General features: G+C 45.7%; 1 protein-coding gene and 1 long non-coding RNA gene across 3 annotated transcripts in view; both read right to left on the minus strand.

Annotated features, from left to right (window-relative positions):
* Positions 1–15,000, minus strand: part of arap3 (ArfGAP with RhoGAP domain, ankyrin repeat and PH domain 3) — a 51,035-nt gene that overhangs the window by 5,607 nt on the left and 30,428 nt on the right. For both annotated transcript variants that reach the window (XM_031301407.2, XM_036006305.1), the window contains exons 17-32: positions 12,891–13,044; positions 12,563–12,667; positions 11,903–12,056; positions 10,936–11,038; positions 9,203–9,401; positions 7,931–7,994; positions 7,402–7,565; positions 6,282–6,494; positions 5,980–6,085; positions 5,227–5,374; positions 3,960–4,028; positions 3,457–3,531; positions 3,217–3,334; positions 2,768–2,896; positions 2,224–2,360; positions 1,581–1,663 (exon numbers count right to left, since the gene is read on the minus strand). In XM_031301407.2, the coding sequence (XP_031157267.1) occupies positions 1,581–1,663; positions 2,224–2,360; positions 2,768–2,896; positions 3,217–3,334; positions 3,457–3,531; positions 3,960–4,028; positions 5,227–5,374; positions 5,980–6,085; positions 6,282–6,494; positions 7,402–7,565; positions 7,931–7,994; positions 9,203–9,401; positions 10,936–11,038; positions 11,903–12,056; positions 12,563–12,667; positions 12,891–13,044 (2,021 nt within the window). The remainder of the gene's footprint in view (positions 1–1,580; positions 1,664–2,223; positions 2,361–2,767; positions 2,897–3,216; positions 3,335–3,456; positions 3,532–3,959; positions 4,029–5,226; positions 5,375–5,979; positions 6,086–6,281; positions 6,495–7,401; positions 7,566–7,930; positions 7,995–9,202; positions 9,402–10,935; positions 11,039–11,902; positions 12,057–12,562; positions 12,668–12,890; positions 13,045–15,000) is intronic.
* LOC118496169 lies at positions 5,381–5,865 on the minus strand. Its single transcript, XR_004898657.1, has 3 exons — positions 5,662–5,865; positions 5,555–5,616; positions 5,381–5,509 (listed from the first exon to the last, which is right to left on the minus strand). It is a non-coding gene; the product is annotated as an uncharacterized LOC118496169 (long non-coding RNA).

Here is a 15,000-nt window from a genome sequence, read left to right on the forward strand (position 1 = left end):
CCAGTCTGCCACTCCTTAGGCACCATCCCAGACTTCCACGCAATGTTGAAGAGGCGTGTCAACCAAGACAATCCCTCCACACCCAGAGCTTTCAGCATTTCTGGACGGATCTCATCAATCCCTGGGGCTTTGCCACTGTGGAGTTGTTTAACTACCTCAGCGACTTCCACCAGGGAAATTGACGACAATCCCCCATCATCCTCCAGCTCTGCCTCTACCATAGAGGGCGTATTAGTCGGATTTAGGAGTTCCTCAAAGTGCTCCTTCCACCGCCCTATTACCTCCTCAGTTGAGGTCAACAGCGTCCCATCCTTACTGTACACAGCTTGGATGGTTCCCCGCTTCCCCCTCCTGAGGTGGCGAACGGTTTTCCAGAAGCACCTTGGTGCCGACCGAAAGTCCTTCTCCATTTCTTCTCCGAACTTCTCCCACACCCGCTGCTTTGCCTCTTTCACGGCAGAGGCTGCAGCCCTTCGGGCCCTTCGGTACCTTGCAACTGCCTCCGGAGTCCTCCGGGATAACATATCCCGGAAAGACTCCTTCTTCAGTCGGACGGCTTCCCTGACCACCGGTGTCCACCACGGTGTTCGTGGGTTACCGCCCCTTGAGGCACCCAAGACCCTAAGACCACAGCTCCCCGCCGCAGCTTCAGCAATGGAAACTTTGAACATTGTCCACTCGGGTTCAATGCCCCCAGCCTCCACAGGGATGCACGAAAAGCTCCGCCGGAGGTGTGAGTTGAAAGTCTGTCGGACAGGGGCCTCCTCCAGATGTTCGCAATTTACCCGCACTACCCGTTTGGGCTTACCAGGTCTGTCCAGAGTCTTCCCACACCCTCTGACCCAACTCACCACCAGATGGTGATCAGTTGACAGCTCTGCCCCTCTCTTCACCCGAGTGTCCAAAACATACGGCCTCAGATCAGATGAAACGATTATAAAATCGATCATTGACCTTTGGCCTAGGGTGCTCTGGTACCAGGTACACTTATGAGCATCCCTATGTTCGAACATGGTGTTCGTTATAGACAATCCATGACTAGCACAGAAGTCCAACAACAAACAACCACTCTGGTTTAGATCAGGGAGGCCGTTCCTCCCAATCACGCCTCTCCATGTGTCTCCATCATTGCCCACGTGCGCATTGAAGTCCCCCAGCAGAACTATGGAGTCCCCCACTGGAGGCCCATGCAGGACTCCACTCAAGGTCTCCAAGAAGGCCGAATACTCTGAACTTTTGTTTGGTACATACGCACACACAACAGTCAGAGTCCCCCCCAGAACCTGCAGGCGTAGGGAGGCGACCCTCTCTTCCACCGGGGTAAACTCCAATGTAGCGGCGCTCAGCCGGGGGCTTGTGAGTATCCCCACACCCGCCCGGCGCCTCACACCCTGGGCAACTCCGGAGAAGAGTCCAACCCCTATCCAGGAGTATGGATCCAGAACCGAGACTGTGCGCAGAGGTAAGCCCCACCAGATCTAACTGGTAGCGCACTCAGGGCCCAGTCCCTGAGGGTCATATTAAACAGTTTGGGACTGGGCCCTGAGGGTCATATTAAACAGTTTGGGACTGGTCCGTACCTGCTGGGAGCTTTGAGTTTCCTGCGGATGCCGATGTAGATCTTCATGGACTTCAGAGACCATTCCTTCTCTGGTTTGATGCTCTGCACAGAAACACAGAAAGTCAGGACACTGGGACACTGAGACACTGGGTTTACTGGGACACTGGGTTTACTGGGACACTGAGACACTGGGACACTGGGTTTACTGGGACACTGAGACACTGGGTTTACTGGGACACTGAGACACTGGGACACTGATACACTGGGTTTACTGGGACACTGAGACACTGGGACACCGGGTTTACTGGGACACTGGATTTACTGGGACACTGGGTTTACTGGGACACTGAGACACTGGTTTACTGAGACACTGGGACACTGAGACACTGGGACACTGAGACACTGGGTTTACTGGGACACTGAGTCACTGAGACACTGGGTTTACTGGGACACTGAGTCACTGGGACATTGGGTTTACTGGGACACTGGGTTTACTGGGACACTGAGACATTGGGACACTGAGACACTGGGTTTACTGGGACACTGGGTTTACTGGGACACTGAGACACTGAGACATTGGGACACTGGGACACTGGGTTTACTGGGACACTGAGACACTGGGACACTTGGACACTGGGTTTACGGGGACATCCCAACGTTACCTTCTTGTCTTTGAGCAGCAGCAGTTTGTGGTTCCTGATCTGGAACGTTCTCTCCTGGAACTTGTTCCCCTGAAGGAGCTTCGGAGGTTCCTCACGACACTTCAACAGCCCAATCTTCATGATCTCACTCTTATAGGCTGGACACAGAGACACAGAGACAGAGACACAGAGAGACAGACAGACAGAGACACAGACAGACAGAGAGACACAGACACATAGACATAGAGACAGACACAGAGACACAGAGAGACAGACACAGAGAGACACAGACAGAGACACAGACACAGAGAGACAGACAGACAGAGAGACACAGAGAGACAGAGGGACAGATGTGTTCAGTCTAAAAGCTGACAGATCAGAAATCTGATGAGTTGTGTGTGTGTGTCTGTGTGTGTGTGTGTGTATCTCTATGTGTGTGTGTGTGTGTGTGTGTGTGTGCGTGTGTGTGTGTCTGTGTGTGTGTGTGTGTGTGTGTGTGTGTGTGTGTGTGTGTGTCTGCGTGTGTGTGTGTGTGTGTGTGTGTGTGTGTGTGTGTGTGACCTACAGGTGAGGATGTTGATCCCCTCTCCTTTAGGAACTCTCTTCACCAGCAGGAAGGCGGAGCTCGGGTCGACCATCTTGCACCACTGCAGCGCCTGCTCCAGGACTTTCTCTTTGGGGTGTAACGGACGCTCTGACACAACGACAACAACAACAGCTGTCACTGAAATGTCCCAGGCTCCCTGAACTCACCTGCAGCAGTCTAAACTTCAGTCGCATGAAACACAGAGACAGAAATATGACAGGGAGACGAAGGAAGCGACAATGCAGTCTGAAAAAGTGACAAAAATGTTGGATAAAAAGCAACAAGAAGTGAAAAAAGTGCCAACAAGTTAGAAAAAACTCTAAAAACCAGCAAAAAATAAGAAACTAAAATGTAGAAAAATAGCGAAAAAAGCAGCCAGACAGACAAGCAGACAGACAGACAGACAGACAGGTGTGTGGCTGTCTCACCCAGCTGTCCGTCCTCGATAGCCTCAAACGCCATCCAGACGTCTCTGTCTCCTGCCGGGATGTTCCTCATATACAGAACCTGATTGGTCAGTTCCTCAGCGCACATGGTGGGAGACACCTGCAGGGTCACATGACACAAAGACACTTAAGGGTTAATAATAATAATTTGACATCATGCTGTGTAAACAAACACATGTTAAAGTGACAGAAATATGAATAGAGTCTGGTGTGTACACTGACTTTGAGAGTGATGCAGCAGTCGGGAATCTTCGTCTCCAGATAGACTTCGATGATCAGATCCCCGGCCTGAGACAGCTACACACACACACACACACACACACACACACACACACACACACAGACACACACAGACACACACAGACACACACAGACACAGACACAGACACACACACAGACACACACACACACACACACACACACACACACACACACAGACACACACACACACACACAGACACACACACACACACACACACATACAATAAAGGTGTAATTGTACATATATAAATGTGTAGTTTGGGTTGAGAGCTCCACTTTTGATCAAAATTGACATTTTGAACACTTCATTTTCTGCAACAAGTTATGGTGCAAATATCTTTATATATATATAAATATATTTATGTAAAGGAAATTATAATAGGTTTTGTTTTGTTTGTGTTTATTCGGGGGGGGGGGGGGTTGCACTGGACCCCCCCCGTAATGAGACCTGCGTGTAGTTGTACCTGCGTGTCCTTCCAGGTGGTGATGAGGCTGATCTCCAGCTCGATCTGAGTCCGATGCTCCTCGTCGATCTGAAACCCAATCACCAGTTCATCAAGAACAGAAAAGAAGTTTCTCTATCTTCTGGGTCTGACGTCCACAATTCAGAAAATCACGCAAAAAGGGTCGAAAAACAGAAACCAAAATGTCAAATAAAATAAAACGACAAAAACGCAGAAAGTTCTATTTTCTTCTTGTTTGCTTGTTTGTTTTTGTTTGTATTTGTGATTAGTTCTGTTATTCGTTAAAGGCACTTTAAATAAAGAGTTAAAAAAATAAAATAAAAATGTGCGCCCAGATTGCTCAGCTGGTAGAGCGTGCGCCCATATATATAGAGGGTTACTCCTCAATGCAGCGGTGCGGCGTTCGACTCCGACCTGCGGCCCTTTGCTCCATGTCATTCCCCCCTCTCTCTCCTCTTACATGTCTTCAGCTGACCTGTCAAACAAAGGCCTAAAATGCCCAAAAAATTAAAAAAAACAACATAAAAGCTTAGCGTTTAGTTTTTCTGGGTCAAAATGTAAAGTTAAAACCTCCAGACACTTTGGTCACTTTTCCCGAAGTTCTTTGTCGAGTTTTTCTGGACATTTTTGTTGATGTTTTGACGTTTTTTAAGCTTTCTCCGAAATGTTTTGTCACTTTTTGACATTTTGTCACTTTTCCCAAAGTTCTTTGTCACTTTTTCCAATGTCTTTGTCGATTTTTTCTGCGTTGTTTTTGGACGTTTTAGTTGTTGTTTCCCTACATTTCTGTCACTTTATTCAGTCTTTAATCATTTTTTTCTTTCTTCAAATGTTATAAAATTAAATAAAACACCCAGATTCAATGAAAATAGTGAACTGATCATTTATTTTACTTGTGAAGAGCGTTGTAGGGAACCATCCACGTTATTAATTTTGACAATTTGGTTGAAAGAAACCCAAATTTCTGATATAGCAACTTTGTGAAAATGGGTCAGATTAGACCTTGAGGACAACAGGAGGGTTAACACTCAAACACTGCTGAAAAAGAAACTTAAAAAACTAAAAAAAAGAAAAGAAAGAGAAATCTGTCAGTGAGAAGAGAGAGAGCTGTCCTCACATGGAAGACGTTCAGGAAATAAATGACAAAAATGACAAAAAACGTTGATAAACGGTATTTTTGGAGGTTGACGTACAGGAAGGTGTCTCCCAGATGTTTTTTGTTTTAGTTTCTGTGATATTTTGGGGGGTGGGGGAGGGTGGTACTCACATCGAAGACGTACAGGAAGTTGTCGATCAGATCCTCTACGATCTTCACCTCGTGCTCTCCCTTCCCGTCCGTCTGGAACAGACTCGGAGCGAACAGTAGAGACAAGTTCTTGGTGCACATCTGGTTCAGATCCGCACACTTCTGGACTCTGGCACACAGGGAGGAAACACCGTAAACATCTGGCACACAGGGAGGAAACACGTAAACATCTGGACTCTGACACACAGGGAGGAAACACCGTAAACATCTGGCACACAGGGAGGAAACACCATAAACATCTGGACTCTGACACACAGGGAGGAAACACCATAAACATCTGGACTCTGACACACAGGGAGGAAACACCGTAAACATCTGGCACACAGGGAGGAAACACCATAAACATCTGGACTCTGACACACAGGGAGGAAACACCGTAAACATCTGGACTCTGACACACAGGGAGGAAACACCGTAAACATCTGGCACACAGGGCGGAAACACCGTAAACATCTGGCACACAGGGAGGAAACACCATAAACATCTGGACTCTGACACACAGGGAGGAAACACCGTAAACATCTGGCACACAGGGAGGAAACACCATAAACATCTGGACTCTGACACACAGGGAGGAAACACCGTAAACATCTGGCACACAGGTGACTAATGAGAGGGCACAGCGGGAGTTTACCTGTACAGGTGACTGATGAGAGGGCACAGCGGGAGTTTACCTGTACAGGTGACTGATGAGAGGGCACAGCGGGAGTTTACCTGTACAGGTGACTGATGAGAGCGGTGAGTGTCGTCCGGTTGACCCGAGGAAGACTCCGGATGATCTCTTTGTAGCGGTCGAGCCTCTGACTCTTCTGAGGGATTTCTGACGGTAAGAAACATGATTAAATATTAATACTTCACTCCAACAAATATGTGAGTATTAACAGTTGTAAGACTGCATTATGGGACATGTACCTCCGGCACCCGATGTAGTTATTAACGTAGTTAATGTAGCTATTCACTAAACCATTACCGTGAATTATTATCCATGAATATTTTAGATATTATTTCAGACTCACTGGCGGCATCCTGCCAGAGGGGGTGCAGGTCGGCCATGACGACGGGGTCGTCCACTTCCCTGAAGAACCTCTTCAGGACGTCCGTCACGTCCTCGATGAAGTGGTCTCCTATCCGCAGCTTCACGTTACGAGCATCGTTACGGAACTCGTCCATCAGCAGTTTGATTCGGGACCTGGCTCCATTCTTCCTGTAGATCCCCTCGTGGCCCAGACCTGAAAACACAACTATTAACTATAGGTGCACCGAATCCAGATTTTTGGGGTTCGGCCGAATACCGAATCCCCTGGTTGAGATTCTGCTGAATCCTCGTCCCATCCTCAGTCCATGAACACAGTAAACTCATTAATGAAGTAAACAGTGACTGTCCTTCCTTTGCCGTACCTGAAGTTGCTGCATTCTGGCTGCTGTCTGTAGATTCCTTCATCACAACTCGTATTCTTCCAGATGTTTCCTACCAGATGTTGTAACAGCGGTGATGTTGTGTATAGTTTAGGGTCCTCGCCACCACCAGACTAATCAGCATTGCAGATTGAACATGTAGCTGGACTTGAATGGTCTTCTTTTGACTGAAAGTTCTGCCAAACTACACTTTTTCTGCTCACCAGTTCCATTTCCACTTTCTCACATCCTACTGCATTGAACGCTCCACCTACGTAAACACCTTCCTGTAATCAACGGCGCCGTCATTACGGCGACCAGCGTAGTGCGCGTGGTGCAAGCGTAGGGTTCGGTGGGAAAAAATTCTAAGGTTCAGCAGAAACCCAACCCCGTCAAAAAGCCCAATATTCAGCCCAATCTGAATCCTGGATTCGGTGCATCCCTGGTTAACTAGTCCCTATTATTAACCCTTCAACACCTAAAAAAAAAAAAAGGTTAAAAAAACAACAATAAAAAAACCTTAAAAAAAGGTCAAAAATCTGGCCGTGAAGGCGATGCTGCAAAAACTTTGAGAATGCAACCAAAAAAATCTTACACAAAAACGTCCAAAAAAATGACAACTTAAGCGAAAAAACTCTTTCAACTTTAACTCTTCCTCACCGTACTGTGTGATGAAGGAGAGGCAGCAGACTATTTATATTAATATATATTCATTTAAATGTATATGAATGTGTAACTGACCGTACTGCGTGATGAAGGAGAGGCAGCTGTCTACGATGATGGGGATGTCGTTCCTGCTCAGCTGCTGGTCTCTCAGAGAGTTCCCCTTCCCCCCCGACGCTCGCTGGATGTCCGAGTACCACAGAGAGAAATCTGTCCGCCCGACGCCCTGCAGGTGCAGAGTCCTGAAACAGGGAGACACACAGGAAGTTACATCATCTGAAACATGGAGACACACAGGAAGTTACATCATCTGAAACATGGAGACACACAGGAAGTTACATCATCTGAAACAGGGAGACACACAGGAAGAGACATTGCTAATGTAAATGATTCTAACAGGGAGACAAACAGAAACCACTTTGAGACCAAATCTCCTGCAGAGAAACACTTACGTGCTGAAAAAAGCAACAAAAACGTTGAAAAACGTGACAAAAAACGTATTTAAAAAACCCGTAAAAACAGCGAAAAAAGGTAGAAAAAAAGGTGTTAAAAAACTGTTTTACAAAATGAAAAAAAGTTTAGAAGAAAGCAGAACTCTTCCTCTCACCTTCCTTTCTCCACCAACACCAGGATGTCTTTCTTCTCGTGGTTCTCCGTCTCCGTGGCAACACCTTCAACACACACACACACACACACACACACACACACACACACACACACAGTTACACAGTTACACAGTTAGTTGCAGCTGTAGTTTGTTATTTCTGAGAGTGTAGTGTGTAGTCTGTAGTGTGTAGTGTGCAGTGTGTAGTGTGTAGTTTGTAGTGTGTAGTGTGCAGTGTGTAGTCTGCAGTGTGTAGTGTGTAGTGTGTAGTCTGCAGTGTGTAGTGTGCAGTGTGCAGTGTGTAGTTTGTAGTGTGTAGTGTGCAGTGTGTAGTCTGCAGTGTGTAGTCTGTAGTGTGTAGTCTGCAGTGTGTAGTGTGCAGTGTGTAGTGTGTAGTTTGTAGTGTGTAGTGTGCAGTGTGTAGTCTGCAGTGTGTAGTCTGTAGTGTGCAGTGTGTAGTGTGCAGTGTGTAGTCTGCAGTGTGTAGTGTGTAGTGTGTAGTCTGCAGTGTGTAGTGTGCAGTGTGTAGTGTGTAGTTTGTAGTGTGTAGTGTGCAGTGTGTAGTCTGCAGTGTGTAGTCTGTAGTGTGTAGTGTGCAGTGTGTAGTGTGTAGTTTGTAGTGTGTAGTGTGCAGTGTGTAGTCTGCAGTGTGTAGTGTGTAGTGTGTAGTCTGCAGTGTGTAGTGTGCAGTGTGCAGTGTGTAGTGTGTAGTCAGCAGTGTGTAGTGTGTAGTGTGTAGTGTGTAGTGTGCAGTGTGTAGTGTGCAGTGTGTAGTGTGCAGTGTATAGTCTGTAGTGTGCAGTGTGTAGTGTGCAGTGTATAGTCTGTAGTGTGCAGTGTGTAGTGTGCAGTGTATAGTCTGTAGTGTGCAGTGTGTAGTGTGTAGTCTGCAGTGTGTAGTGTGCAGTGTGTAGTGTGTAGTGTGTAGTCTGCAGTGTGTAGTGTGCAGTGTGTAGTGTGTAGTGTGCAGTGTGTAGTGTGTAGTGTATAGTGTGCAGTGTGTAGTGTGCAGTGTGTAGTGTATAGTGTGTAGTGTGTAGTCTGCAGTGTGTAGTGTATAGTGTGTAGTGTGTAGTGTGCAGTGTGTAGTGTGCAGTGTGAGTGTGTAGTGTGTAGTCTGTAGTGTGCAGTGTGTAGTGTGCAGTGTGTAGTGTGTAGTGTGCAGTGTGTAGTGTGCAGTGTGTAGTGTGCAGTGTGTAGTGTGTAGTGTGTAGTGTGTAGTGTGTAGTGTGTAGTGTGCAGTGTGTAGTGTGTAGTGTGTAGTTTGGGACTGACTGAGTTCCTGCAGACGCTTCAGGTTGATGATGTCCTCGGCCGCGCCGTCGTTTCGGGGACAGATGAAGAGGTTGGACTTCTGCAGGACGAAGTACGCGTCCCTCCACTGCTGCGGGTCCAGCATGGCTCGGTACCGCAGCAGACCGACCCGCTCAAACTCCCGGGACAGCAGACAGTGGCAGCTGAGCGGCGTCGCAGCCTGGGGGGGGGACGGGGGGGAGAGACAGGACGGGTACAGGAGACAGAGACAGACAGGACAGTTAGGGAGATGTGGTGTTGAAGCTGGACGATATGTTAATGCAGAAGAGGAAACGTGGATGAGAATTGTAGTGGGAATTGTCTAAAAGGCTCTGAGGCCGGACTAATCTGACTCCTGTTATTTAATTCCAGCACCTTCTTTTAATGGACTTGCATTCACCAAACACAAGGATCAATCAGAGGCGATGAGTTCAGTCGGCCAAGTTTACTGAGTCCAGCACTAGAATTACAACACAGCTGTGGGTTCACCAAACAGAGACTAAGTTTCCCTGGCAACAGACATAAAGTCAGGGCTCGGTCCACCAAGTTCTCGTCTGAAGTGAGCCCTGATCTATTCTCTCCCTTAAGCTAATATTCTACAGAATGAGATGGCTGTTCACATGAAAATATATAAATTAAGAAGTTATCTTGAGAAAGCCTGGGAGAAGGAAAAAAAGCATGGCGAAGCAAACAGCTCGGTAGGTACCAATACTGGGACTTCGTTACCAGTTCGTAAACGATACTTTTTTCGATACCAACTACCGTATTTTCCGGACTATAAGTCGCACTTTTTTTCATACTTTGGCTGGTCCTGCGACTTATAGTCAGGTGCGACTTATATATCAAAATATTTATAATTTCACGTTTTTAAATGTTATTTCATGCTGAAAACATTACCGTCTAAAGCCGCCAGAGGGCGCTCTAGGCTTCTGACGACTATATGCTGCTCCAAAGACAACTGAGAAAGAAAAGAAACTGCAGGTGACTGCAAGTAATAAAATATGCGGCCGAAAACGGTAATCAAGCAGCAGAAAGAAAGTTTGGAGTGAGAGAGAAACTTGTAAAGGTGACTCTTACTGCAATGAAGGAAACAAAGAAAGCTAGTCGCGCGCTGAAAGCAAGATGGCGAGAGCTGGAGGAACGAGTCCACAGATGTAGATGCACGTCAACGCTGCAGTTACGTCTCCACGCCCTGGTAGTTGTTCTGTATTCTGTTGTATAGTTGAATAACTGTTGATGTGTTACGTTAACATACCGGACACCTACCGTATTCAGCCCCTTGTTCTGTGTGCTGCTGTGTAGTTGAATAACTTGCCTTTCCAGATTAAATGTCTGTTCTTGATCTTGGATTTTGTGAAATCAATTTCTAAATAAATGCGACTTATAGTCCAGTGCGACTTATATATGTTTTTTTCCTCTTCATGACGCATTTTTTGACTGATGCGACTTATACTCCGGAGCGACTTACAGTCCGGAAAATACGGTATATAAAACAAAAAGAAATTACAACATTACAAATTTGATTTCTTTTGCATCCTTATTATCCTAATTTATTCATCAAATAATGTTACCAATTCAGTTGTTGTTTTGTTTTTGACTTTGTTATTTGACTCAATGTGGTTGTGAATGATCTCTGAGTGCAGATAAATGAATGAATAAAGGAATGAATGAATGAATGAATGAGACAGGGACAAACAGCTGGAGTTAGGACAGACCTTCCCGATGGATTTGGTCCAGCTGTGCAGAGCGTCGGCCGTCTCCAAACCAAACTGATAAAGTTTCTCTGACGTCAAATACAACTCGAAGGTATAACGAAACCTGAGAGAGAGACAGACAGGTTAGAGAGACAGACAGGTTAGAGAGGCAGACAAACAGACAGACAAAGAGAGAGAGAGACAGACAGACAGAGAGACAGATAGAAAGACTGTGTTCCTGTCTATGTAACTAGCGTGCGTACCTGTCGATGAAACTAGTGTGCGTACCTGTCTATGAAACTAGTGTGCGTACCTGTCTATGAAACTAGTGTATGTACCTGTCTATGAAACTAGTGTGCGTACCTGTCTATGAAACTAGTGTATGTACCTGTCTATGAAACTAGTGTGCGTACCTGTCTATGATTCTAGTGTGCGTACCTGTCGATGAAACTAGTGTGCGTACCTGTCTATGAAACTAGTGTGCGTACCTGTCTATGAAACTAGTGTGCGTACCTGTCTATGAAACTAGTGTGCGTACCTGTCTATGAAACTAGTGTGCGTACCTGTCTATGAAACTAGTGTGCGTACCTGTCTATGAAACTAGTGTATGTACCTGTCTATGAAACTAGTGTATGTACCTGTCTATGAAACTAGTGTGCGTACCTGTCTATGAAACTAGTGTGCGTACCTGTCTATGAAACTAGTGTGCGTACCTGTCTATGAAACTAGTGTATGTACCTGTCTATGAAACTAGTGTATGTACCTGTCTATGAAACTAGTGTGCGTACCTGTCTATGAAACTAGTGTGCGTACCTGTCTATGAAACTAGTGTGCGTACCTGTCTATGAAACTAGTGTGCGTACCTGTCTATGAAACTAGTGTATGTACCTGTCTATGAAACTAGTGTGCGTACCTGTCTATGAAACTAGTGTGCGTACCTGTCTATGAAACTAGTGTGCGTACCTGTCGATGAAACTAGTGTGCGTACCTGTCGATGAAGCCGTTGTTGTTGGAGGAGTCGGGCCGGCTGACGCCCAAACACACGATGTCTTTAACGCTGATCTGCATGCAGGGATCAGCTGACCGGTCTGACTCGTAGAACAGCAGAGACTGATCCACCGAGCACCAGAACTTCTGGAAGTCTGCCGACAGAACCAGGACACATTTAGGTCTCATTAGACACTTTGATCTTTCCCTGAGAATCTGCTGCTTGTATTAGCAGCTGAGACCCCTGAAAAATACCCACATAAGAGTTGAAAACATCACTTGTACTTTGTTGAAAGCGAGCATCAAAAGCATAAAAACGGCAATAAAGTGCCAAAAAACTGTCAATGCCGAAAAATTGTCAAAGTGTCCAAACAAAGCTTAGAAAAAACGGTCAAAAGCGAAGATAAAAAAACGTCAAAAAAACGTTTAAAAAATGCTGAGAAACTATTCAACCTGCATGAGAGTAGTAATATATTTCATTCTGTTTTCATGTTTCTCTCCTCTCTGTCTTTCTACAATCTGAACCTTCTGTCCAATAAAGTTTCTTTGTTCTTTTGTTTTTACTTCAGAGATAATTCCTCCTTTACGCCCGGCTGACCCTCCTCCTCTTTGTCTGTCTGTCTGTCTGCCTGTCTGTCTGCCTGTCTGTCTGTCCTCCCACCTTCTCTTGTCTTCCTGTTCAGCGTCCCTCTGTGGGCGGAGCCCGACTTGTAGAGGAAACCAGAGTGAAGGACGGGCTGCATGATCTCATCGTACACGCTGGGGTCTGACGGGAGAATCACAACAATATTAAATATACATATTATACAACTACACACACACACAGACACACACACACGCATGCGTAAAAAGGGTCTTAAATGTGTCAAGAAGTTCTAAAAAAAAGTGTCAAAAAAACATGTTTTATGGCCAAAGGTAGAGAGTAAAGTAGAGTAGATAAGAGTAGAGTATAGTATAGTATAGTAGAGTATAGTAGAGTAGAGAGTGACCTGAGGCGGTGCAGTGATCCAGCAGCTGATGATGTCGTTGATGATGTCGTTGGCCGCCGGCGGAGTCGTCAGCGAGGCGAGCTGACTCCGCCTCCAAGAAAATATGAGACACGGTTTTTAGAAGAGTCTGTTCAGAGACCGCCGAGCACAAGACCTGGGGACAGACAGACAGGTACTGAGAGAGAGAGACAGGGAGACAGACAGGCACTGAGAGAGAGAGACAGAGAGGCACTGAGAGAGAGACAGAGTGACAGACAGGCACTGATAAAAAAGACAGGCACTGAGAGAGACAGGGAGAGAGAGAGACAGGGGACAGCCAGGTACTGAGAGAGAGACAGGGAGAGAGAGAGGTACTGAGAGAGACATGGACTGAGAGAGAGACAGGTACTAAGAGAGACAGGGAGAGAGAAAGACAGGGGACAGCCAGGTACTGAGAGAGAGACAGGGAGAGAGAGAGGTACTGAGAGAGACATGGACTGAGAGAGAGACAGGTACTAAGAGAGACAGGGACTGAGAGAGAGACAGGGAGAGAGAGAGGTACTGAGAGAGACATGGACTGAGAGAGAGACAGGTACTAAGAGAGACAGGGACTGAGAGAGAGACAGGGAGACAGACAGGTACTGAGAGAGACAGACAGACAGACAGGTACTGAAAGAGACAGACAGACAGAGACAGAGACTGAGAGAGAGACAGGGAGACAGATAGGTACTGAGAGAGAGACAGACAGATAGAGAGACAGGCAGACAAAGAGACAGACACAGACAGATAGAGAGACAGACAGACAGATAAAGAGACAGACAGACAGACAGACAGACAGACAGGAATGTCTCTTGTATCTCTAACTAACATGAAGAAGTTTTTCATATTTCATGAATTTGCAGGATTCTTTCTGCTTCAGACGTAGAGCTTAGATCGGCCCAAAAAATCAAACCCGAACCTGCCCGAGCCCGAGCACGTTGTGTCCGAGCCCGGCCCGACACATTAACTGGAATTATGAGCCCGAGCCCGATTTAAACCAGACACTTTTTTAATACGTGGGCCGTTATAACTGACGTTCTCAACTACAATTCAGAGTTGTTTGAACTACAGAAATCTGTTTAGAATAATCCAACAAGGACGAAGCTGTAAACTGCTGTTAGTTTATTCAGAATGGAACGGATCGCACGTGGATCTGAATGAAGAAATGTAAAAAAAAAGAAACAATGATGAACAACATATTGTTGTCACTGCCCACGACTTGTTTAAACTGCTTCCATACCTCCGACTTTCCTCCACACTCGCTCAAAGTTAATTCTCCTGTTTTTCTTTTTTTCTTCACATCTTCCAGCTCCCGGTGTGATGCGTGTGAGAGGAGGAGACTCCGCGCATGAAGTGCTGCATTTAGTAACTGCAGCCTAACTTTTGTACACATTTGTTACTTTTATATAGCCTATATATATATATATATATATATATATATATATATATATATATATATATATATATATATATATATATATATATATATATATAATATTTCTGATTATGGCATAGCTTTCTCCCCACCCAAATAGGATAATAAGGTAATGGATAAAAAAATTTAAAAAAATTGCTTGATCAAGGGTCCGCCCGGCCCGGGGATGTGGCGGAAAATAACGGCCCGAGCCAGACCCGAGGTCCGGTCGGGCTCGGGCCGAGAATCTAAACTCTACTTCAGACCCATCTGACCTCAGGTCAGCTTTAACGTCTGAACTCAACCCCTCTCACAGACTCACTTTCTTTCTGTTTCACTCAGAAGTCCCACTGTTAGAGAAATTATGATACATACTTTCTCTCTTGTTATTTATTAAACTGCATAGACTATTATTATAGTGATTAATATATAATATAGATTAAAGTATTTGCATAGTAAGAAACTATAACACTACTTGCCCCCGCAAGATAACACGGAGTCATTGGCTATCTTGTCTGGGGCCCGAGGACAGGACATGTGTCTCTCTAACCAGATAAAGGGGACGCCATCGAGTCTGACCAGATGGAGGAGACGACATCTAGATACAAGATAGACAACTGACGACATCAAAGTTATGATTGTATTTCACACATAAATAAGCTACTGTTTGAGGCTTAC

The sequence above is a fragment of the Sander lucioperca genome, chromosome 1 (genome assembly GCF_008315115.2).
Source record: "Sander lucioperca isolate FBNREF2018 chromosome 1, SLUC_FBN_1.2, whole genome shotgun sequence".
Taxonomy (NCBI): domain Eukaryota; kingdom Metazoa; phylum Chordata; class Actinopteri; order Perciformes; family Percidae; genus Sander; species Sander lucioperca.